The 27,270-nt window shown below is 40.4% G+C and overlaps 1 protein-coding gene across 3 annotated transcripts in view; it reads right to left on the bottom strand.

Moving 5' to 3' along the window:
- Positions 1-25,900, bottom strand: part of ryk (receptor like tyrosine kinase) — a 44,613-nt gene extending 18,713 nt beyond the window's left edge. For 2 of the 3 annotated variants that reach the window (XM_035176365.2, XM_035176363.2), the window contains exons 1-7: positions 25,254-25,899; positions 8,473-8,594; positions 8,260-8,359; positions 7,208-7,339; positions 4,440-4,499; positions 3,641-3,782; positions 2,146-2,246 (exon numbers count right to left, since the gene is read on the bottom strand). In XM_035176365.2, the coding sequence (XP_035032256.1) occupies positions 2,146-2,246; positions 3,641-3,782; positions 4,440-4,499; positions 7,208-7,339; positions 8,260-8,359; positions 8,473-8,594; positions 25,254-25,479 (883 nt within the window). In that variant the 5' untranslated portion in view covers positions 25,480-25,899. Of the gene's footprint in view, positions 1-2,145; positions 2,247-3,640; positions 3,783-4,439; positions 4,500-7,207; positions 7,340-8,259; positions 8,360-8,472; positions 8,595-25,253 lie in introns of all 3 variants that reach the window. The other variant, XM_035176364.2, reaches the window with a different exon arrangement.
- Positions 25,901-27,270: the final 1,370 nt, after the last annotated feature.

Raw genomic sequence — 27,270 nt, forward strand, 5'->3', positions numbered from 1 at the left:
TTTTGGAGTTTCTGGGATAAACAGTGTTGCAGTCAAATCCAATACGATTGAAGTAACTGGGGACCACTTCTTCAAACGTAAAAAACAACAGATGCCTCAAACAAGTGTTTTGTGGACTCAAACACTTCACCCACCCCTCCATCGGCAGAATGGTGAGTAGATAATAAGTTAATTTTCATTTTTGGGTGAACTATGCCTTTACGGGGTCAGTTGGGCCTTGGCGGAGGTATGTGCTCTACTGAGTTTCATTCGGTTTATTTCATTGGATCATTAAAGTCAAAGGTATGACTCACGCTACAGATATGTATCACAAAATACATTTATGTAGTGATAACAACTGCCTTGAGACCAACTGCACGGGGAGGAAACTAACCCCTAAATCTCAGTGACAAATTACTGCCTAAGGTCTGTGAATTATTTTGAATGGGATGCTATTCTATGGAAACTGCTCATAGTGTTATGTTATAAGAAAAGGGCCAAGGCAAAAGACAATCTCTAGGACTTTTTATATTGTTTCCAGGTGAAAGCAGCTATTTTTCAGACATGAACTCCGGACAATGCCAAGACAATTGGATCCATATGAAAAACACAGCAGGAAATTCTCTGGGTCAGATGCATTCACAACAACAGGACAATCACTAAAGTTTTCAGGTGAGGGGTGGTGCCTGGGTAACGCTTGCAGGAGGCAGGATATTAACACATCATCACATATACATCAGTTCTGCTGCACAGATATTTTATTTACAGCATATCGACGCCGGTGTCAGCCCTGATCACTTAAAGCTCTCCAATCTCTGTCTTTCTAAGTTGACATCTTCGTCTGCGTCTTCTACGGGAACCTCTTTTTCATCATGAGATATTTGTGTTCTCTTCATCAACGCGCCCACTCACTCATAGTGAATCCAAGGGGGCTGGGAGGAAGAACTCCAGAGACAGTCAGCGCATGTCTGAGAGTAGCTATTATTTGCCTTTTTTGAAGTAAATGTGCATTTCACTAGGAGGAATGTTCCTTATGTTGTTATTATTATGTAATTATTTACCATAGCAGTAACTGTTGTTTCTGTTTCTAATTAAATTTTGATGGTGTTGAGATACAAGAATATTTCAGTACAGTAGCAGTTGTCCAACAACCACTGAAGACTCCAGGAAGTTTCTGGTCTTAAAAGTTAGTCTTGCAAATAGCTCCCTGTTAAATGGAAAGTTGTTGTTTTTACCCCTTATACTTAGTATAAGTACCATTTTTCAAAAAATCTCGTAATATCTCCTTTAAAATCTAGAGCTGCCGCGGTAACCGTGGTGATGCATGCAACATGAGAAAATTGAAACTCATTTCATGGCCCTATTGCTGTACTTACACTGTAATGAAAAGTCCAACTCCGCATGATAAACAGCAACAGAATAATACTTACCCCATAATTACATTGAGCGCCAGCCAAGAGAACATGATCACACTGCAACAACATCTATGAACAAAGACCCTCATTGGAGGCCATGTGCTCAGCCTGACATTAACTGACACGCTGGTAAGAGATTAAATGGTAATAGTGAGTAAATTCTAATACAGGTGTGAGAGAGTGTTTAGACTTACACTCACTATGATGTCGTTCCTGTATGTCTGTTTCCCACCCTGCTCTGTTTACATTGTAGTTGGTAACTTAAATTGTGCAGAAGACCTTCAACTGTACAAGTAATATTCACCATCTTGTTCTATATTCTTAATTTACGTCATTAGTGTAGATCAGTATCTGCCACTTCCAAAATAAAAGACTGCTTGTGCATCTCCAACTGTTGAATTGTTGTTTCAAGTTGTCGCAGCACACACACAGTGAGAACATTTACACACTGCTCTGACACTAACAAGGGTTAACAGCAACCAAAAATAAAGAGGGACTATGCTCTTCATTACGATCTTATGACAGCAGTTAAGCTAATAAGGTCATTCACAGTCGCTTATTGCATTTGGAGCAGCATGCACATTTTGAGATGCCAGTGTGAGAAGAGGAAAAAACTGTGGAAGACTGAATCAGACATTATAGACGTACATGTCTAGATCCAGTTTTGTGAGAGTACCTCCACAAAAAAAACATCACTGATTGATCTGGTTGTTCTTTCAGTGGTCAGATGGAGTAAGATAAGATGTCTTACTTGTGACAGGGGCTGCGTTGTTTGGAGTGTCTGCCCTCAGGTACTGTGTGGTCTGGGTGGATGGCTGAGACAGACCCTGCGAGCTCCCACTGTCACTTACGCTGAAAAACACAGAGAGAGAAAACAAGTTCTTATCTGAAGGCTCCTGGATCGAGCAGTAACTTCAAACTAGTCTTATCTTGTTTCAATGGTACAACTTGATGGTAAAACCGGATTTAAATTAATCGGAATATACAGAACTAGAGAAAAATGTTGGCATGACTATAAATAAAAAAAATACACAAAGTGGAATATACACTCAGTTGTCAGTTGTTTTGGAGCACATTTAAAACTAATGCAGTCAAACATTTTTTTAGATATGTGTTGATTGTGATCATTTCAATTTAATTAAACTACTATGTTCAATATTAATAAACTTTAAATTAACAGGTGACCAACACTCTGAAGCAGCAGTGGCTGCAACACATCAACGTAAGTGACATTACGGATCACAACAGTTTGTTCACGACATCTGATTCTACAGTTTCTGCATACTGAGTCAAACTTCACAGAACTTTAAATAGACAGAAGGAACAGCTCCGTGTTCTGCGGTGGTACTGAGTCCAGCAGCCGGTCTTTTCTTGCCGCGGCTCAATTACTGCAGGCCCCTTTACAGTTTCACAAAGAAAGCTCCAACCAGCATACCACAGGCCAAGCAAACAGCCCATTCCAAAACAGGGAGGTTTAGAGTGAGCACTGCATTAGTAGGTGAAGTAAGAGAAAGACCTCTCCATACAGTGTAGCACAGTTTCAGCCATGGTAATGTCTTAAGATGCCTTTGTTTGTCTGACCAAGAGTACAGAACCCAATGATATACAGGTTACTATCATGAACGAAGGAGAAAACCTGCAATAATTATACCTGAGAACTGGAAATCAGTCAGTTTGGGGCATTTTTGCTTGGAAAAAAAAACGTACTTCAACAGTCATTGAAATAGTTGCCAATACATTTTCTGCCAGTCAGGTAATCAGCTCTAAAATATATTGACCTGATGGTAACGACAAACCTGAGAGCTTTTTAACCCAAAAGATGTAAAATGGACAGACTGAATTCTTTAAAGATCCCACCATGCAATGTGATCAAATGAAGCCACTTTATCTAAAGTACGGAAAGTTTAGTGTAAATGTCACATTAGACAGATATCCATGACAAATTAAAAAACAATCTTTATGCTATTTAAATTCACCGCTGTCTCAATGGCTAACCTCTCTAAAGTGCTGATCTCATTTCACACCGATATCTGCAGAGCTGCCTGCAGCCATCTGGCCTATTTTTGTTGGTCTTTGAATAGAGGGATTCTGTACAAAGTACTAAAATAACTTTCACAGGTGACAGATAGGAGGCTGTAAATCCACTCAGCCGAATGCTGGTTTTCTTCAGCTTCACTATAATGAGCGTGCTTTCCATAACAATGGCCGTGATTTCTTTGGAACCAGGACGAACTAAAGAAACAAACCTGTCCTCCATCTCCACTCTCTTCATGCTGTGCAGGTGCAGGATGGCCAGGATGATGGCCACGAGGAAGATGACGATGCAGCAGACGCTTACGCTTATATAGAACACCTGAGTGGAGCTGGTTGGGGGGACCACACCATCTACTGATGAAAACAAGCCACAGGTTAACAATCTCAGTGAAAAATCTGGTGACTATAACATCACAGTACACAAAATAGCATTGTCATTACAAAAGCATCAACTGTGTTATGAAAAAAGCAGAGCATCAAAATGGAGGTAAGGCAATGGGATAAAGACATGAGTGAGTGAGAGAGAGGGGGAAAGACATGATAAGTGCACTGAGGGCTCCACTTAGGGTTAATGGAGGCCTGGAATAGTGGAGGCTGTGCCCAGGATCCAGTGTCTGAGAGCTTTTCTCATCACCTCTCTAAAAGCCTCGGAGGGCCCCAGGTTCCTTGGGCTTACCGAAGCAGAAGGGAGACAAGCCACTAATGGTGCTTTGTTACTGGGGCAGTGGGCTCAAAGAGAATAAATCCCACTGGAAGAGGACACCCACTCCAACGGGTGGGGGCTGACGGAGCACATTTCAACAGCAGAATGCATCCTTCTCTCTGGGCTCTGAAATCATATGCCTTGGTTACGGAAAGACTGACTAACGATCATTGCTGTACAGAGAGACTTCTTAAAACTAATCAGCCTCTGTCTTATCAGGCTGATGACACCAGGCTGGACAAGAGATGGAGCTGGTGGAGAGAGAGAAGCAGAGCAAGATGTGAAAGTAACATTACAGTCTTACTTACTGTCAGGCCGCTCAATAGTGTTGTTTTTGGGATTGGGAATCTTTGGGTCAGAATCAATTCCTGTGAAGGAAAGAAAGAAGGGATGAAGGCAGAAAGAGAGGCAGACAGACAGAATCAAAACACCATCCGAATGGCAGAATTTACCAACACAGTTATGAGATTTAGTGCAGTGTAATGCTGTGAAAAAATGTGTTAAATTAAGATTAAATGAAATTATTTTAATGAAACTTTGTGACATATGGTGTTTGTTCACATTTTTATGAATTTCTCAAGAAATTATTAATTGTGTGCAATTTGGTGTGGCCTGATTGAATTTAAGGAGACTGATGGGCCTTGGTGGAGGTATGTGCTCTACTGAGTGACATTCACGTTTAAAGATGTGTGTGACAAAAAAAAAGAATACAGAATAAATACAGAAGGGAAATATTAAATTAAAAACACCAGAAAGGCAAAAAGACTATTTGAGGAAGTCAAAGCAATACAATAAGTTCCGTATCTCTCCTTCTCATTAGAAGAGAATAAAAAAGAGCTCTTGGTCGTTCATATGGAATTTTCAATTACGGTACTTTCATTGAAATATCAGTAGCAGGCCCCCTAAATAGACCTTACATGGGCAGCCCACCTAGGTTGTTTAAGACCCACCCAAGTACAAAAATCATTAATTTTCAACCTAATGAATTTCTCTCATTTCAACAACAAATTTTGTTAAAAGTCGGGTGCGCTGCAGGAACTAAGTGGGGACTGGAGGCTCTGTGCGCAGCCACCAAGCATCTACCGTTACAAAGAGTGACTATTGGTAGTGTGCACCGATTGAGAGAAAATAACCTATGATAGACTCTCTCCCTCTATATGAAAAAATAATAAAATCAATAGTGATATCATTATTATTATTATCATCATTTTGACGCTCTCCACATCAATGCAATAAGACTTGTGTGGTTAAAAAAAAAAAAAAACTCTGATTGTAGCCTTTACTGTGTCCAGTCGCCCCGCTGGCCCCCTCTTGGCAGTACCACTGCATTGGGCGTGCATTGCTCAGCGCCGGTCAACAAGAGACTCTGCTCCTCTGCTTTTTTCGAATCACTCACACATAGAACTGATCTTTATAAAAACCTGCAGATTTAATTTTTATGATCCTGGATAAACGGGGCTTCGCTTCTTCTGCAACAATAAAGTAACAACAATGCATTGCGTCATAATCTGCTCCTGTCTACAGGTGTGTGTGTGTGTGTGTGTGTGTGTGTGTGTGTGTGTGTGTGTGCGCGCGTGCGTGCGCGCTCGTCTCTGTCGCTCTTCACACAAACAGATCTATTTTATTATTAATCGATGGTGTCGGATTATGAATCCAGATGACCTGACCGTGTCCACGTCTCGTGAACTGCGTGCGAGCAAAATGATGGACTTTTCCCCCAATGTTTTTAAATACATGTCTCATAAAATCTCGAGAATCAAATAAACACAAAGTGAACTTACACATGCACATAACAAACCCACGTTGCATGCTACGTCAGCGTGCCTGTGTGAGGGACACCGTTGCTTACTTGGTTGATGCTGGACAGTTTTTAACCATGAGCTTTATAACGTGGTAATCATCTGCGGTTTTAATGATAACCGTCTGGAATTTTACCGTGGTTAATCGTAAAACCGGTATTCATTTCACCCCTACATTCTCAACTTAAATCAAACACTGGTCAATATAATTATACAAACGGTTAGTACTCCTTAGTCCCAGTATTGTAAAGCAACATAAACTAATCAGTAATATCCAGTATATGATGATTCCTGCTGACGGCAGAGAACTATCCCACAAACAGAGACTTTGTTCTAGGCCCAAAGGCAAAACCCAAAATATTTTTTGTAATTAAACTTTTGAGTTCCCCACAGGTTTATGGATTCCATGAAAAGTTCCAGCCGTTGAAAATGACTACGGGCTCTATTTTAATGATCTGAACGCATGGTCTAAAGTGCATTTAGGGCATGTTGAAATCCACATTTGCTAGTTTAATGGTGGAAAACAGGTCATTGAACCAGGCACAAGGTTCAAACAGGTTCTACTTGGTCTCTGAATTAATCATGAATGTGTTTTGGGTGCAAAATGCAATAAACCAATCAGAGTGCTGTCTCCAGTTGTCATTAAAAATCCAGGTTTGGAGGGAATTGGAGGGTATTGTGATGGCACATTTGCCAGGTGGTAAGAGAGAAGACTTTCCTGCAGAGGAAATGGATCTGCTTGCGAACTGCGTCAGTAAAACTGGAAAAGTCTCTTCCATCCTGCTTGGTGACGCTTTTATTAAGATGGAAATAAAAATTTTCCCTCAGGGCAGACTGCAAGAAGCCTCATGGCCACATGTTATTATCTTCAGAGAGTTTGAAAATAGCACAGAGCAGAACACAGAAAACAGAGAGGTATATTTCCCACTGCAAGTTTCAAACACAAGGTGCTGAAAGAGCTAAAATAAAAAAAGCTTGAAAACTCAACACAATCCACAGCCTATGTATAAAAATAATTTGTCTAAGCAACATACAAGTGTGTGCTTAACCGTTTTTTCGTGGGTCAACTAAAAGTCCTTTTAACAGCAGACATTTTGACTTGTTGCATCAGGGAACGCACAGGTGGAACTAAAAAATACTAACAATGGCTCTACTACTATTCACTCACTAACTGCATCTTCGCTGTGGTATGTACATATTTTCTGCTGTGGCAAAGTCTACAGGTGAATAAATTAAAGTGACACATACTTCTAAACTGCATTTGTTTGGATACTTACTCTTATAGCACATTTTCCTCCTCTTGAAGTTGAGCACTGTGTAGTTGTTGGCATAGATGGTCAGATTGAGCTGCACCGTTAAAACAGCCTCTCCATCCACCTCACCGGAACAAAAGAGGTCCACTCTAAAGACTGTGGAAAGAAAACACGCACACAAACCACAAACATCATTTGGAGAAACTTAATCAACAGCAGTGAATAATATCTGGTGAGAGAAAACAACATACAAAGAGGAGGACTCATTATCTCCATTGACTTTTCAGAAAATCCTTAAAAAATTTGTTTTAAGACGACGCTACGAGATGAATCGTTGCCGTAAAACATTTGATTTGGAGCAAATAAAATATGGGTGAACTGGGAAAAAAAGGTAAAAGGTACAAGGCTGTGTGCATAATTATTTCAAGAATGAAGAAACTAGGCATCCCATAAACCATTGCGAATCAACAAGCTGGCCCTCACATACATTTTCACCCCTTTGAACTCTCCTCTCATCTAAAAACTGCAGCATGTTAGAGAGGGAAATAATGGCTGCTCTGTGGTGAATGTAATGTAACGTGGAACGATCTGATCATAGCCAACATGAGAAACATTTCCATTGCAACAGTGAGCTCCACCAATCACAGCCTCTTGCCTTTACACCCGAGGATTGTGGGTAGTGTAGTACGTCTCCTTGACATACAGACTTGTTGCTTCTAGAGGAGCACAATTGTTTCACAATCATATAGCTTGTAGGAAGCTTGGATGCTTACAACAACAACAACAATAATAATAATGCTGATAATCAGAATCTCTATTCTGAAAATTAATGGGATTTATATTTCCAGAACCACGCTGTTGAGCTCTATATGTTTCACCAGTGATGTTCTATAGTGAGTAGATCTACCAACCAAAGCTCACTACTAAACATGTGTATTGTTGTAGCTTGCTTAATCAGTTTCTTTTTTTTGCATCCTAACACAAGTCAAAACTGCATATTTAATGAGATAATTTGAAAAAGTCTAAAAACTAGAAGCATATTGAGCACTATGAGTTCATGAGAGCATGTGACCAACCAGAGGGAACGTGGGGAACCTCCCCCTGAATGGAGATGTTGCTTCTTGGTTGGTTCATGGCAACAGGGTTCTCCACGACGAAGCCAAGCCGGTAGTCGACCTACGAACAAACAGTGACAAGCCAAAGTTGCTAAAGCACATATAAGTTGTCTTAAATGTGTGTCAATGTACTGAAGTGATTAATAGATCATTCCTGACACTACCGATACTTACTTTTGTCTTGGAATGCCATGTGAAGTGAAGGCTGTTGGTCTCACTGGGCACAGGCAGAGTGAAGGAGAGTGCATAGTGATTCACCACATCATCTCGCACATAGTAAAGCTCTGCATCTAAACCTGTGTGAGGACATAAAAGGGCAGCTGGTGAGAAAGTGTTAAGGTCACTAGACATGAAAGACTTTACTTTACAACAAATAGACATGCACACAAAGACAAAGTCTGAGAAAAATGGTAAAACATCCACTTTAGCTGCCAGCTTGGATAATGGCGGGTTTCCCCTCAATAAGGGAGATGGACTAACCACATCTGTTAGTACTTCAGAACTCTTAGTGCCCAAGTGCAAAACTTCAAAAACTTCAAGTGAGACAACATCCAAAATATGGCCGCAATTGTCTGTGCAGGAAACAAAATTGGGCAGGGGTAGATTTTAGAGGAAGGGAGAGGAAAGCCTTGGATAAAAAATGTGGCCTTACATGTGACATCCACAAACTGCTCAACCATTCAGTCTATCAGGCGCTGGAACGTCAGAAAGCTGGGCAGATCGTTAGTGTGTGTATTTCTTTATCATTCACCAAAACAAAATGAAATCTGAATTATTTTTTTCACTGGGGCTCCTGCTGCATCAACAAGTCACAGAAGTCTAATGCGTTTCTGGTGAAATCCCCAAATCTGGCCTGGGGCCGTGCGATCAGTTCTTGAAAGTGTCTGTCTGGCAAAGTGGTGTCTGTCTATCAGTCTGAGTATCTAGTTTAAAGAGAGGGGAAGAATGTGCCCAGGCTCCCCCAATGCCCCCGGGCCGTCTCAGAGCTCACGCTCTTAGACCTTTCTCACATTGGCTCAATTAAAAACATTTGCAGCCATTTGCCAGTTCAGACAGAGAAGGGGTGTTTCTTAAACTGGTATTTAACCAAGTACAAAGAGTACGATTGCTGGCTTTCATTTACATTAGTTAGGAGAGTGTTCCTTTTACATTTTCACTACAACATCTGTTGGAAATCTCTATGTAAATTAAATTTTGATTGATGAACCTTAGATATAGTAGTTTGACCAAAGAAAACTGAACTCAAGATAAATTTACTGGAATTTTTAAAGTTTATATTATTTCAATATTTAAGTGTAACTGACAGCCCCCTGGAGTTTGCTTATTTGTCATCAGAAGTTAAACAAAACTTATTGTGAGATTTGATGACATTTCTAACACACGACAAGACGCAAAACAGAAAAACAAAACAAAAAAGAAGACAGACAAAGAAGTCAATAGAGCTTTTGGTGATAACGGCCGACGTTGGTGTCGATGTGTTGTAAACAAAAACACATGATCTCCGCAGCCAAATTAATACTTTAGGTCCTCTGCCTGCTACACCACCCTCACCTGAACATTTTTTGTTGTTTTGAATGTCTGTGAGCGGAGAATCTCCTGCTGCATTGTTCACATGTGAAAGGCAACCTCCGAGGAAAGTCCAGACCCAAATTTGTGGACATCCTCCGGAGTTCATGTCTGAAAAAGCCTTACCAATGTCAGCAGGTGACAATTCGCTGAAGAACATGAGGTTGGTTTGAAAATCTCAGCAAAAGCTAGAAAGAAATTGACCATGAATCAGATTCACAGTCAAACTGATTTATTTTAATGTAACGCAATTATTTGATAATCTGACCCTTTCCCAATTAATTGATTATTGTTTGTTCATACAATCACAAACAGGGTTTCCCTCATCATTGCACAACTTTGGTGTATCTTGGATTTTTTTTAATAAAGAAAAACAAAGCTAAGAGATCTGTACCGCTCTGGAGACAAAGGATACTGCACTGGGCTTGTACTTCAAGACTAAACAAATATATGTCATTACAACAGAAATTATTTTTGAATGGAGCAGTTAACAGTGCAACTACAGTCTTTTACAAAGTGTTGCATTGTGGGTTATTTGTAGCCTTATTACCTTACATACATCAAGTATTTTCATGTCAGACTAAACAGTCTTTCAGACTTAATCAGCCTAAAAGTGTTTTGTTAGCCCAGTTTAACCTACAGGAGTGTCTGAAGGCTGGTGTCAACATGTTCAACAACCACAGAGGAAATAAATAAATGATCAGTGAAAATTACTCTTTGACACCCTCTGAAGTCTTCACGGCAGAAATTTGTAATCAGGGAGAAAATCTGTCAAAAATAATTACAGCTGTCATAGAAGATTTGCTCAAAAAGACGGCCCCAGGCCACTTCAGCACGAGACCTCCAGAAACATAAAGAAAACCCTGGAAAAGATATTTTTTTAATGGTTTGACATTTTGAATGTCTTATTCTATTAAAACCATAAAGATATTCAAGTTCAAAATCTACTGACTAATTCCACACTGGTTCAGTGTGATTTGACGCAATACATTCAATATGAACAAAAATGGAATAAACTGGCGATAAGCGCTCTGTAGCAGTGAGTGTGGGTGGGGCAGCATGCTAACAGTCAGTGGACTGTCTTCTTCTACGTCCTCAGATAAACTACGGCAGTGGTTGGCATCTGTGTCAAACCGGAGGTCAAAATCGCCGGAGATCATTTCGATAATTTAATTATTTTATTTCACCATATCGGACTGAGACATAGACACAGACAGTCTGCCCCATGATGGGTAAATAATCACTTCCAGTTTGTGAACTTGTCTTCGATATAAAATCACAGTGTTTGTTTTGTTGCTGCAATGCTTTATATTGAGCTAAAATTACAGAGCTTTTATTTTTTTTTATTGTGAACTGTCTGAAAGGCATGTTTAGACAGGTATGAATACAATCTCAGTGTAGTCCTGTAATAATGACCTTTCTCATCTTCAACTCTGTGTGACTCCTTAGTCTCAACACAACCCAAATAGGACCGGTGAGTCTAAAGTTGTTCCTCCCACAGCTCCACAACCACCCACCCAAACTACAACAACTTCAAAACAGGGATGTGAAGGAATGGCAACAGAAGTCTGTCAGTGTACACAGACTGAAGACGGGGAATAAGTGGTTCCTGAAGTCAAGGAAGTCCAACCATTCGCTGCAGTTTAATCCCTGACTCACACTCACCGCTCTCTGGAATGGGACGGCGGTGTCACTAGAAGGTGCTCCTGTAAACACGACTCTCGTAGAGATACATGTAAAGAGCCTCCAGCGCCATCATGTACATTGTTTGCTACTACAGATGTTTCTAATGCAAACAGACTTCTTTAATGCAAATGGGAAATTACATTCTGATTTCCAACTTTATTTGGCAGCTTATTTTGTTTTGAGGGATTATTTCCTGCTGGACATTTCCATCCCTCTCTGTTGGTGTCAAGTGATTAACAATAGTCAGGTCAGAATACACTATATTACCAGAAACACTCGAGCTCACTTGAGCACAAGGAAATAACAAATGGCAACTGTACTGCGTCATCCATCTTTAAAAATAAATCTTAAATAAACAAACTGTTTATGCTATATAAAAAAGATCACACCAAATTCTGTTGGAAAATCACACCTAAATAATATACATTATCTATATGTATATAACTGCTTAACATTGATACAAATATTAAACCAAATATTATATGGTATTCTACCTCAGAGAAAACTTTTTTTTTGTATTAGCCTAAATAAAATGTCAATTTGCTCATCAGCCATTAAGCACATACTGACATGTATAACTATGTTTAAATTAAAGTAGGTTACATACTGGTGCATGGTTTGGACCGCAGTAACATTGGAAGGTAAAAACTCTTCGTTAAAATCAGTGCTACAGTTCGTTTATCATACACAGTGACATGATGCGACACTGTTTATATATAAACCCATAAAATATGGTGAAATCCATCATCATACACGAGCAATGTGACCCTGCTGCACTGCTGCAAATTCAAAATCACAGCTAGGGCCCTAAAACTGGAGACAGTCACAGTCCTAGTTTATGTTACACAGGACATAGTTGGCGTTTTCTTGGACTTCAAACAAATAACATCTGTGGCTTTCCATGCACTATGATATTTCTACTATACTTAAATATAGTAGGAATACACGGGATTTCTCAAAATAGGGCCTGAATTCCCCCCAAGAACTCATAATGTAGTAATATACACTGATTACTCATGTAATATTGTAGAAAGTAGAACAGACAAATAAGCAACTATTTTTAAGATCTTTTAAATAGTTTCTCTTGTTTCTCACTTGTAAGGATTCTGCTTTTCTCTATTTATATTGAGAGTAATCAAGAAAATAATTTGCAGATTTATTGATGATTAAATCAATCATTAATTAAAGTGCTTTGCAAAATCAAAATCTTGACTGATGTACATTGTATAATTTTTTGAGAACAAAATGACCAAACAAAGGACAATAGAAACCAAAATAAACAACCCATTGAGGGCTGTAGTAAAAACCATACCGAAAATCCAATTAATAAAAATTGAAATCACAGACTGACCCAACTTGCATGAATTTCATCACGGCAACTCATAATGTGACTCAGTGTGTATGGCCTTCGTGTGCCTGTATGCACTCCAGACAATGTCCGGGCATGCTCCTGATGAGTTGGCGGATGGTGTCCTGGTGGATCTCCTCCTAGACCTGGATCAGGGAATCAGTGAGCTCATCAGCATCAACACCTTCATCATCCAGGAACTGCCTACACACTCTGGCCACATAAGGCCGGGCATTGTCCTGCACCAGGAGGAACCCAGGGCCCCCTGCACCAGGAGGAACCCAGGGCCCCCTGCACCAGGAGGAACCCAGGGCCCACTGCACCAGGAGGAACCCAGGGCCCACTACACCAGCGTAAGGTCTGACAATCGCTCTGAGGATTTCATCCCGGTGCCTAACAGCAGTCAGGGTACCACTGGCCATTACATAGAGGTATGTGTGACCCTCCAAGGATATGCCTCCCCAGACCATCAGTGACCCACCGGGTCATGCTGGATGATGTTACAGGCAGCATAACATTCACCACAGCGTTTCCAGACTCTTTCACGCCTGTCACATGTGCTCAGTGTGAACCTGCTCTAATCTGTGAAGAGAATGGGGCGCCAGTGGCAGACCTGCCAATTCTGCTGTTTTCTGGCAAATGCCAAATCGAGGACGTCGGGCCCTCATGCCACCCTCATGGAGTCTGTTTCTGATTGGGTCAGATTTGGTCAGTAACATGCACACCAGTAGCAGACTATGCTGGGAGACACAGCAACCTTCTTGTGACCATCCATGTATGGATGTGCCATCCTGGAGGAGCTGGACTACCTGTGCAACCTGATTGGGCTGAAGGTACAGCCTCATGCTTCCAGTAGTGACAAGGACACTAGCAGAACACAAAACTAGAGAAGAATCAGTCAGGATGGATAAGAGAGAGCAACTGTCTGTGGCTACCACATGCAAAACATTCCCTTTTTGGAGGGTTGTCTTGCTTTCCCACCTCCATTGCACCTGTTGTCACTTTCATTTGCACCAAAGCAGGTGACATTGCTTCACAATCACTTGTGCTTCCGAAATGAACACATTGATATCCATGAAGTTTAACTGATTTGGTGTTTCAATGAATCGTGATGTACAGCTATGAAGCCCTTTGAAAGCTTAAATCCATAAATGATTCGATTCAACTATTTTGTAAGATTTGCGGCAGATCTGTTTGACCAGGATCTTACACTGTACTAATCACATACTCTTTCAACTCAACACCCGACTGACATTTCTAAAGTACCAACACAATACACCTCAGACCTGCCCAGCACACTCTGCTGCTGGCCACTGAGCAGCTCCACTGGAAGTACCTTGCTCAAGGGCACAATAATACGTCTTTCAACTGCAGGAGAGGAAGGAGGATTGCAAACTCACTTCTCCTCCTCATATTTTTCTTAGTCAGAGACTCAATGTGAAATGGATTCTTTATTGGATTAACCTTTTTACAGAATGAAAAACTCACTATTTAGTCCACTATATTAAGTTTGCTATTTTGAAATAATATAAATGTTTAGACATCATTTTTTTACCTTATGTTGCAGCCTCATTGTATCCCTCAAGTAGTACAATGGTTGTTGTATTCCGCTCAAGCTGATTGAAAGAAGAACAAGGGACAGACCAGACGAGCCTGTAATGATACTGCTGTGATAATGTTTTCCCTGATAATAAGTACTAAAATTTTGACGGCTGCCTACTAGCAATTCTCTATGCAGGAAAAACCCTGAGAGAAGCTCACTGTAGGGTCTTCTACATGAGTAGGGAGGTGTGAATGAGTGAGGTATTTTGGACACAATCTCAGTCAGTCATGGCCACTTCCTACATCTACAGAATTCAAAACAACAACAAACAAGAACTACTGCCTTGCAGTTGTGTGCCACCACCAACAGGTCAGAGTTTCAGGAAATATAGTCAGAGTTTCCTCTCCTGTTCCTGAGATATTGTGACAAACCATGGCCAGAAATGATCTTTGACCTTTTGGTTATAAAATGTCATCACTTCATAATTATATCCAATTATACATTTGCTTTAATAAGAACAATAATTCTTGAGCTATGGCCAGAAACATGTTTTTTAAAGTCATTGACCTTGACAACAAACATATGCAATCAGTTCATTTGTGCAAAATATGACGAAATCCCCTCACAGCTACCCGAGATATCACATTGGCAAGAATGGGAAGGATAGACAGACAAATAACAGCAATAATTACAGCAACAAATCAGACATAATAAGTTTGTCTTTACATTTTTGGCTCTACAAAATTTTAAGGCGAGTACTCTTTCAAGCTGTGGATCGCCATGCAGACTTTGAAAGAGGATAACAAAAGGTGGCAGTGGCCAGGTGGCAAGGGCCAGGACGGATATAACAAAGACCCTCTTGTGTTCACAGACGACACTTTACCTCCCAAAGCCTCCATCCCTGAGCGCTCAGGAGATAAACACCCCCCCCCAGCTTCTCATTGGGAAGATACTGGTCACATTAACCAAGGAAGGAGAAAATGAGGGCCTGTGTGAAACTCTATCAACTGGAAACTCCACACGAATCCACAGACATGAATGAGGCAGGAGAGGGGGTAATGTATGATGGACCTCAAGGTCAAACACAATGGAAAAACAACAAACTGGAGACTCGGTTATGGTCTGTGATTGAAAGAGAGTTCACATAAAATAGCTTCATGCCAAAATGTCTGTGGACTGATGAGCACTTCAGTCTGTCAGCTGACAAGTAAAAAGAAGCCAAGGTGGAAATCTAACGTGATTTGTATTGCTCCAGTCTTCACCAAGCAGGCTCTTTCATGGTATGGAAGATTTAGAAATCTTTGTGTAATATAAAATTTGAATATGAATTGATGCAGGAAGAATGAAGCAAACTCTCTGATGAAGGGCTCTCGTAGTAAATGATTAACCTATATATTTAAATCGGCCATAGCATCATGTCCAGGACATGTAGAGCTTGCACTGGGTTGAAAACCGAAACTTTGTTATGGACGCAGTTTACACAGTGTGATGGTACATAGTAACTGATTCAGAGCAGTTGAGCAAAGGCATTCAAACTTGTTTTGCAGCTTGGTCACGTTGCTCACATTAACTGGAATTAGATAATAAAATTCACCCGAAGGAAAAAAAAATCATATATAAAAAATATTAACTATGTAAGGCAGTAACCACACACTTAGACACAAAAATTATTTCCATCAGCAATGAGATTAAATCAAAACATATGACTGAATACTTATGTGCAAATAGGAAACTTTGACATGGACATTTTTGTACAATTGACTGGTGTTGAAATTCAGAATAGGAACACTGTACATGCTGCTTGCTAGTTATTCTAAGCTGTCTCTAATTCAGAGCTTGTGATTTCCCTTGTTATTTCAGCTAATAGTATATCAGCAGCACTTTTATAGTATTATATTTAATCTTAATGAAAAGACATTTTCAAACCGACACCAGCTTGTGTTCAAAATGTACCGTTTTGAGTGAAAAACATTGTGTTATATAGTAATAAATTTAATTTAGCCTCTGAACCCTTTCACAGCCGCCCTTCGCTAGAATAACATCCTCTCTAACACGAGGCATTGGGTGAACAATTTCAGCAAGAAATCACCTGACAGGCCATCCCAGCTCACAGTTAGCTGGCAGAGAAGGAGGGCACTTCAGCAATGCTGGGCTTCTTTTTTTCCCCCTCAGGATGGCAGGTCTAAAAACTGAGTAGATCAGTGGTTTGAAGTGTCTTTCATCCCTCTATCTTCCTGAAAATCAACAGCAGCCTTCTGGCTGCTGCACATATCTGGATTAAACTGCTATTCTCATGCAAGGCCTGTCTGGTGATGACCCAGGTAACTAAAGTGCAACACCTTAGTGCTGTAATAGACCTTTTTTAATTACTTCCAGCAATAAAAAAAAAACATGATCAAAGTGTAAAATGAAAAGTAATGCACAATATGATGATGTAGAGTACAAAGAGAGGATGTTCTCTGAAAATCACAATTGAACATACGGACCAAAACATCAGCTAAGCTTTTATCGTTCTGCGGCAGGACATGTAAAAATAGTCACATTTAAAAGTATCTTACAACTGGAGCAAAAACACACACAATCTCTGTGGTTTCCTTTGAATCGCTTCAAAGAAACCATACATCAGCTTCCCTCTTTTATTCTGTGGAGTGCCTCAAGGGCAGACGAGGATGAAGGCAGGGAAAGGAATCTGAGGGAGGCCGTCTGCTGCCGTCTCATTATAGGCACCTCATTGATGCTTATTTGTTGCTCAAAGAGACTCAGACGTTTACTCAACGAATGGTTTAGTGAAAAAATGATTAGCTGTTAGCGGCAGAATGATTTTCATCTCAAGGCGACTAAAGGGTCATGTAAGAGGTCTGACACACACGACTTTACTTATCTATTTTTCGATGCTGTTTTACATCGGCAGCTCTGGGAGTAACGCAGCAGTTTGAAAGTCTGGGCTGTGTGCACAAGGTCAAATCTATTTTTTTTAGTTTAAGGACGTGTATGTACGAGCATAATATAGCTCCCATCTTAGAAATGCTACAGAAAGGGGAAGCCTTGGAAAACTTTTGATTTTAGCATCTGTTGCTTCTAATGTTTCCTCATGTCCACAACGTAACAACAAAATTAAATTAGTATAACAGCTCAAAACCTTGTGACATTTACTGTCAAATGAACACAAGATAGTATATTTATGATTCCAGTTTAACAGAAGGGAAACAACTTATAAAATGGGCTGTTGCTTTACAGAATCTCCTTTGAGTGAAGCAGCTCGGACAAAAGATGTGAAAGCAGGGGCTCCCCTATTCAAACACAGGATCCTTGGAGAGTGGCATGAAGGAAATGAATAGTGCTGCCAATCACTCCTCACTGTTCGCACACTCTTTTTCAAAGCCCCTGCTTCGCCTTTCAGCTCTTTGGAGGAGGGGAGGAAGTCTAGCGATCCGAAATGCACTTGGCTCTTCACAATACGTTGACGCTTTAACACACTTGCTCACATTTTCATGAGACCTGGTTATTTTTAATTTTTGCAAGCTTGTCCCCGATGAATTAAGCCATACTCTGATGACTGAGCAGGGTGGCGGGGGGGACCCTTGTTGCTAGATTTCCCCCCCCCAAATGGAAGTCACAATAAAACAAAACAGAAAATGTCAGTTTTCCTGGCGATTTCAGCATGTGAGGGAGTTGTAATCCCAGGCGGAATTTGTCTCATCAAAATCCGCCACCAGCGGCAGCTGCACAAAACATGTCTCCCAAAACAGACTTTCTCTGTGCATACTTTCCACCAAGAAAAATTCCTCAGAGTCAAGTGTTGGAGATCGAGACCACTGGTGATTCTACCATGGAAAACTGGCCTTAAAAAAGGTAATTATTATAGGAGACAGCAAAGAAGCATTAAATGTACAGAAACAATTTTTTACTTCATCCCTCATCTTTAAAATGATCACGATTGGTAAGTGTACCAAAAAATGGAAAGACAAAACTATTGAAGTCTGTAAATCATGAGCCTCATGAACGTCTGCCCTGGTGTTCAGTGAACACTGCGACACCGTTTCTGAGCAAATAATAATTATCACAAAATGTTAATACATTTCTGCCTCTTTGATAAAAACGTAGATCTGGAGTTAAAATAAACATCCTATTGAACATATGGTACCTGGTGGATAAATGAAGATAATAATTAATTATCTGGAACTATTAGATAGAGATTTGAGACATTCTTAAAGGAAAACTGCAAGAAATTCTCTGGTTACAACTGTTTCACACCATCTGATGTTTAATCAGGCCTCAAAGTTTCTGTATATAAGTAGTCATGATTCTCTTTCTTAAAATTAAGATCACAATTCTCTCAGGATTTTCTCTCTTCTGAGATTTGTTTGAAAACAGTATTAATGGTAAAAGTAGTAGTATTATTCACCTGGGCTTTATATGCTAAGCTATTTTGGCAATTTGCGCAACTGCTATGAATTGAATTTTAGTCTACTACATGTATCTGCTCTCCTTCTTCCTGCTTCCCCTCCATCTTTTCAGGTATTTGCTGAGTTTAATAGAATTGCCAGTCAGAATCTTGAGTTGGCTTTATAGGTTCAGTCTGTAGCAACAGGTAACAAGTGCATACCTACTTAATATTGAGAGACAGATAAAGGTTAATGTGATTTCATTTATTCCCTTGTCCAAAACTCATTTTACTCTTTAGGCATGGCTATTAAGTTAAATAAACTTTAAAAGGTTTGTTAGATGCACTTATTAATTTAAGCACTGCACACTCAATTGTTTTTTATGAGGCAACGAGTTTGCTTACTTTTTTTTAAGCATAGCCAACTTATTTTATTTTACAGTGTACATAAACAACCTTGGAAAAAAGTATTTTTCTGTGCTTAAGATGATACGAGTGGTAAATATAATTTAAAAATATAAATACAATTCTTGACAAAATATGTTAATACATCTTGTTCTTGCCCCCATCAGCAGGGTTTTCTTCTGGATTAATTTTGTCCTCACACAACCTCTCCCTCATACTGTCTCTCTCACTCACTCTGTTTTCCAGTACTGGATGTATTTTCCAGTGCTTGGTTAATGCAGCTAATGTCCCTAATGAAATGTGGAAGAATCGTTGTCACTTAGGAATAAGATAAAACACAGCTTTTATACGATTAATAATGAAGCCCTAAGTGTGATTCTTACAACCTAAAAAAATTATATAGCAAGAACAAAAATAATCTGCAAACAAAAGTCACTTAGGAGTTAATTCTGAGGCCTAAGCTTAAAAATGTCATCAATAAATCAAATTATATATTTGTATAGCCCATATTCACAAATCACAATTTGTCTCATAGGGCTTAAACAAGGTGTAATTTTGTAATGTAATGAATTTCTTAAAATGGTGCGAGCTAATTTCTTTAATGTTGCCTTCACAAATGTACACAAACAAATCAAAAATGCTTTTATTTTGTATTCTGATCAGGATGCCAAAGGTACAAACTTAGACAACTGTGCAACTTTTTCCTGTGAGCTTTTCTAGTTAGTTAAATTATACTTGAATGTTCAGATGAGTCAAAGTAACTTTCTGTGTTGAACTGAGCCTCCAGGGTGTGAAAAGCTCCCCATACGTTAACACATGTCAAGATGAAAATTAATAACACAATCTGTAATAAGCTATTTAAGCTATTCTCCCAGCAACGCACATAAACATGGGGCTGTTGTTGTACGCCCATGGATGCACAAACTACAGCACTGCTGCTGAAAAAGATCCTCTGGAAAACATTGAAATTGTACTTTTTAACTTTGAAGATCTGATTCACCAACTCTTCGTGTTAACCTGAACTAACGTTGAGTCTATATATATATATATATATATATATATATGAACTGACTTCGGGTCAGTGAGTTTGCTTCACAAAGGATCAAATGTGGCTTTGGCTGCTTTTGACCCATCACAGCCAGTCTTTCTCTCTGGGTCTTGGTTCAAACCACAACAATTGGACCCCTGCTATATATAGGAATTGCTGCCTATGGCTTTTACGTAAAACTCTGCCTCACTTCAGGCACGATGTTTTCCTGTTCCTCACCAACCCCTCGAGAGTCAGGTAGTTTGGTAAAGTTATTAAACGAAAGAATGTTGAAGATACCTGAATGTCCATCTGCCACTGAGCACACAGCACCACTACATCACTTGGTGATCTGTTTTTCCTATCCCTGTAATGTCTCTATGCTTTATAGGCTCATACAATTTTATTACAGTATAGTTAAAAATTGGATTCAACAGAAATCCTCTCCATTGTAGGATATGGATACAGTGAATGTTTAAGAAACTTCACCATGGTCAGAATAGAGCTTTGAGAGGATTTTAAATGGTTTTAAGGGTTAAAAATGTTTATGGAATATTTCTTATGGTTATTCACAAAACTGACATAACAGGCTTCAGCTCCACTAACCTGCATGTGTGGGATTATACAACTATATTATACTGCTCTTATCATACTCCAGGACTGCATTTCTCATCTGAGACATTTAACACAGAATATAGCAGTATGGACATAACATTACTAGTAAATTTGACTCTGTATAATTTCAAAAACAGAATCATGACATGCACAGGTCAAACATGTATGTTTGTGTTGATAGATAATGTTGTTGTTTCCTAAATGTTCCCTGATGAGACGATCCTGCTGACAGCTCTGCACACTGGCAACATGTCACGTTTCCAGATCCCACGGGTGCTTTTAAGGTGAGGAGCTTAAAACAATGATTTGATATGGCTTCATGGTTTCACTGGAAGGTTCCAGCTACTGGTCACCGTGTGCCAGCTGTCAGTCATTTAAACCAATTAAACTAGGTTATCCAGTAATGAGCTGCGACGTGAGGTGATCACACCGATAAAGAATTTCATTAATAACAAATTCCTGTGACAGTAGCAGATGGCAAACTTAATTCATGGCTATTGAGATGTGAAAATCCATCTCTTCAATTTGCATAGTTTAAAATCATGATTAATTGTTTGTTAGAAAGGCCAGAATGTTTTGTTTTACTCATCGGAGTAGATGTTTCACTAATAAAAGCGAATGATGCCTCTGTTCTATTCAAGTTTCCCACAAAGCCATGACAGTGTGACAATGAGCCAGTGTGGCCACTTTAACGTGTCATACCAGGAAAAGCACAGGTCTGGAGTTTAGGTGTAATTGATAACGTTGTGCGTGCTTGCTGAGTGACACGGCTTTCTGGGACACTTGATGGAACGCAGCCATTGTGAATGTTATTAGCTATACCTTTGCATCTCTTACCAGAACAACTCAGCATGTCTGCTGTGTAAAAGGCTCTACACCAGGACCCTCAAACTGAAGCAGTTAAACCCAAACAGGCCATCTGAAATTGTATCATTTGCTCCTGTGCTTTTCCTACTATGACACGTTGTGTGCACGCTGACTCACTGGCATGGTTTACAGTGACACCCATTTAGAGTCATCTCAAGTGAATCTCACCTAAACAACCTCAGTTTTACAAAATACCTCCGAGAACACAAAAATGACTACAAGCGATCAAACTAACATGCCAGGCCAGTAACAATAAAGTCTACATCAACGATCCATCAAATACCAGTGAAGAACCCTGTGGTCCAAATATTATTGAGCACGCCAGACGTCTTTGAATGGCGTGTATAAAAATCTCTGTTTTTCGTGACTTCAAACGCTGTTTGCGTGTTGACAAAAGGCTCAAACACTGAGGAACAAGTTCATTTTGCAAAACATCTGCATCAGTGTGGACAGGGTACAAGACTACAATCAAACCCTGCTAGAATGTGGCACCTTCTCTATTGAAAAAAAACCTATCTAGATATCATGTTATCTATCAGAATTCTAAGAACTGAAACTATTAACTTTAATATTTCTTGCAGTTGCTATCTTTGGCTGCTTTCAGACATGCACTGGACTCTGGACAGTTCCTCCATAATTACTCCTGAAGATGTGCATGTGTGAACACAAATGTCCAAGTGAGGCGCTCCGTAGTTTCTGCGGACTTTCTCCGCCTGTCCTCCTAATATAATGTCAGTAGAAATCCAGGAGAAGTTGATGTGTGAACACAGACGGATTCACCATTAGCCAGTGGGGGGGTTGATGACCCTTCTAAAATGCGACAGAAGCAAAAGTGGAAAAAACTAAAAGGAAACAAATATCTCCCGGTGAAAAAGCGGCATTATACACGTAGAAGACACCTAGAAGACGTTGTCAGGGTGCTGTAAACATGGTCACATGATCTCGTCATTGGAGTCAATACGTCACTTCCTGCCTCTGTCTGCTGCACCCAGCTGCTCCACCTCTCGCCTGAATAATGCAGAGGATTTGATGCTGTTGTGAACGCGACTGTGCACAGAACCTCCCGCTGTGTTGTGCATGTGTGAAAGGGAAACTACGGGTAAACTCTTTAGCCAATTCTAGAGATTTTACCTATAGGTCATGTCTGAAAACAGCTTTAACAAATGAAAAGCTGGGCAACTCTAAATATGGCAAAACATAACATGGCTACTACCATGGACATTTTCTAAGTGAGCCATGTGTGGTTCTCTGGATACTCCTACATGGTAAATACAAGATCCTCCACAAAACTCCCTGAAAACGTTAACAGACACAAGCTCTTTGTGGTTTGGAAAACATTTCCAGAGGATTACATTCCTTTTTTAGTCAACAGGAAGTTGTAGGCATATATGTTTAGAGCATGTGCACAGTCGGGTTTTGAAAATCTCCTGTTTGGTCACAAACACAAACAAATCAAATCGAACAATTCTTTCAAAGGCTTTAACATGTGGTGCTTTGATGCATGTCAAATTAATCAAATTTTTGGTTTGACAAATTCATTCAACACAACCATTTTACACTAAGTGAGCATACATAATTATTCATTGTCTATTCAGCTGTTATATCAAGAACTGTTCGGTACCAACTTGTTTAAATACACAAGTAAACCTTGTGTTGTTTCATAAAACTGCAGAATGACTCCCCAGCAGCTTATCAGCGCTGTGATGTTGACACCAGCTTCATCTCCTTCCAATGTTTTTTCCCCCTACAACTGCATCATGAAAGTTTCTGTCCACACATACTTTTAGCTCCACATGCATAGTTGTCAAACATTAAGAGATTTCTCCATATGACCAAATGAGGTTTCAGGCAAACCACAAGAGAGGCCCTGGTCAGGCAACAGAAGATTAACTGTAGCATGATGGAGAACAAGGGGAAGCAGGAGGGAAGCAGGAGGGAAGGAGTCAGCCTACGGTCCAACACCAGTCAGATTACAGAGAGGAGAAAATGAGGAATTAAACGTGTTTAACAGCGCGATGAGCAAATACTTTGATGCTTTTCTCAAAAAAAGAACTCACTGACCAAAATAGTCCACTTTTCTGTTTACATGTTTTAAATTAGTTTTACAGTGCACGTGGCATTCCACAGCACATGAAAGATGCCATATATTTACATACATGTGATGCTGATGACTGGGTTCAAACATCAAAAGATCCTTAACATAACCACAAGCAAACCAGCATCTCTGATGGCTGCCACTGTATAGTTCTGCATATACAGTATGAGGAGGTGGGCCAACTTCCTGTTAGGACCCTGGACACAGGGACAACAGAGACACCATTGCAAAAAAAAAAAAACCTACAAGACGATTCATGCGTTTAAAGCAGCATAGTGATGAGCTGAACCTTCCTCCCGTCACAAAGACATTACGTATTCGCACTTCCACCCCTTCATTAGAGCGTGCAGTGGCCAACACAAAGTAAATGACGGGTTCCAAACTGCATCCTCGACACATCTTTGGTAAACCTGAAATTATCAACTTAGGACCAACACATTTTCTGTCTATTATGCAGGTCTGAATACAGATCACTGCGTTTAACTTGACACAGACACGCAACTGTGTATATCCCAGTCAATAGTTGTAGTTTGTAAATGTATGGATAAGAGTTGGCTGAATACACACCACAACCATAGAGCTGCTTCAAGCCTGTTTTCTTAATGATGTAACTTTTGGCTTTCCACACTTGAGGGAATATTGAATAATATCAACTGTTGGGCCAAATGCAAAGCTGTGCACAACTGTGTTACTGGTTTAAATTGAAGATCCACTCATGATATGTTCAGTTTTTGTCAAGTAATCCACCTTGATCTATGTGATCACGCCATTATCTGCAAGAGAGCTCATTAAAATCAGTTCTGTGATGACATGGGGGACACACCGTGACCAATGTTAATCTGATACACCCACAGACGGAGGCCTTTTCTGGACATTTAGAGACAACATTTAAGACTAAACCTGTAATCTACACCAGCGAGGAGGACTTCTTCAGATCAGTGTCTTGGAAGTCTTATAGAAGCTTGGACAAAGACATTATCTTGTCCTCTTTGAATCCCCAAGGCTAGTCATTTATTACCATGAGCTCACCACACAGTTACCACACTGAACACAGCAGAGGATGAATCTGATTGTGTCTGTAGCACATGTATGTATTACTATGAACTTTAACCATGACATGAATGGTCGTGGTTCAAGGTTAAATACTCCACTGAGGGAGGGGGAGTTTTTAAATACAAGTGACATGTACAAACCCCTCTCATTCTGGATGTGGCACTATGGCTGCTCTTTAAACTAAATGACATTAAGAGGAAGAAAGTTGTAATGCTTCACCACAGTCCAGTAGAGTTTATAGGAACACACACAGATGTGAGGGGGGACCTGGCACAGCTGCATCACAACACACACACACACACACACTCACACACACAGAGATAACAAAGTTTGAGGACAGCTGCCATTGAACACAGGCCTTCTTACCCAGAAGCTTCTTCACCTCCTCCACACTCATGTATATATTGACACTGGGCTGCTGGTTGTTGTTGTTGTTGTTGTTGTTGCTGCCCGAGGTGCTGCTGGGGTTGGCGAGGCATCCGGCCCCCTCCAGCAGCAGCAGGAAGAAGAAGCCCCCCAGCCTCCACAGCACCGAGTGTGGCCAAGCTCGGGGCTCGGACGGGCTGCCGGAGCCGCGGGTCCAGCCCAACATAGCAGTGGTCCTCTGGCTCGCAGTAGCTCTCGGTTTCCCCCGGTCGCCAACTTCTCTCTCATCCGCATGTGAAGTTAATCCCGGGAGGCGACATTACGAGCCACTTCACGCCGCAGCGCCACTTGTGGCACAAAACTCCGCTCGCCTGTTTTTGTCCTCCGCCGCTAGCCGAGCTAAGTTAGCCTGCTAACCGTCTGCGGAATGTGTGAGCGCTCCGCAGATTTACGACGTTTTCCGAAGCACGTAGACAAACTCCCGCGGCGGCGGAGGCCGCACGGAGGCGCCTCGATGTGAGGGGACAGAGGTGGAAGGAGGAAAGAGGTGAAGTATCAGAGAGGCTAACACGTCCAGCCCTGAGCCTCCATGTCTCCGCTGCCGAAGCTTTCTCCTCACTTTTCACAGGAGGGGGAGCGGGGGGGGTCAGCGCGGCTCCCTGCTCCGAACTGTGGCGGTGCCGCCTTCACGGGCTGTCGGGAATTCGGCGATATTGCTACTGACCGACTCCAAAATGTGCGACAGAGGAAACATGTGAAAGTCCGACAGAAGTCGTGATTTTAGGAAACGAAAGTCGTATATTTATGAGAATGAAAAAGTATATTAATGATGAAATTATTAGCGAGGGGAATTTCCCTTCCTCTGGATCCAAAATCTTGAATCAACCAACCTCCCTGTTACTTTCAAAAATGGGAAATTCCTTTTAATATCACACAGATAATCAATGATAGAGACGTCAACTACTCAAATACAAATTATTCTCATGAATTTATGACCTTTGTTTCCGGAATATTACGGCTTTATTCTGACGAAATTAGTTTCTCCCACTATAAGGACTTTATTTTATCATATTATCAACACAACTCATTTCAAAAATGTATATCTAGATCTATGCATGTGTTGCATTTCTGTTATGGTGTACCAATGTATTCTTAGCTGTCAGTAATATTCCACCAGTCAAGTCCATTCACTTATAAGAATTCATTTTGATCCAGTATCCACAAGATAATATTTCCAATTGACTCGCCTTTAAATTGTATTCAAGAAGCGTTCCAGAGGTTGGTAGGGAACATTCCCGAGGTTCAGTGAAGGCAGCACAAATGCCCTAAACTCAATCTGGAGAAGAAGTAGTGAAGATCTTTTTAAACTCGTCAAAACTCTAACATTGCTAAAGAATAAGGAGGTAGAGGTGGAGCAGGCATATTTTCACTGAGGCCACCAAGTGGTATTACACATTAAATGTTAAACTAAAGGATACAATTCAATTCAGTGCAGTGTGTGTTCAGTTTGTGATGGTTTGAGGGGTCAGGTCACTGGTCTTCAATCACAGGTCCTCAGTGGGAGGTATTGGGCAACTGCAACTTTTTTATTTGGTGTAAAATTACATTTTTCACATTAGGAAATACAACTTTTTAACCCTCACGTTTTGCTGTAGCCAATCTCCTGCATAAGGAATGAGTGGAAATAAAATATGCAAAAGGGACATGTGAATAATGAATATCCACATTAATACACAACATTAATGATGTCGTTTTACTGTTATAGCTGCACTGTAAGTGGAGTTACAATACTTGCATTCACGTTAATCTGGTCTACAGTGGGTTTGGCACAATGTACACATTATGTAGAACACACACGTGTCTTAGTGAGGTGTTGGGTGACCATAAGCCTCCAAAACAGTTTCAGTGCTGCTTGGCAAAGTGTGTGGAACTCTGCTGGAGCACAGGATTTTCCTAGTGTGATGTTTTGAAGATGATTGTGGAGAGTGCCCTGAAATTTTCCATCTGGGGAACAGCA

This window comes from Hippoglossus stenolepis, chromosome 14 (genome assembly GCF_022539355.2).
Source record: "Hippoglossus stenolepis isolate QCI-W04-F060 chromosome 14, HSTE1.2, whole genome shotgun sequence".
NCBI classification, from domain to species: Eukaryota; Metazoa; Chordata; class Actinopteri; order Pleuronectiformes; family Pleuronectidae; genus Hippoglossus; species Hippoglossus stenolepis.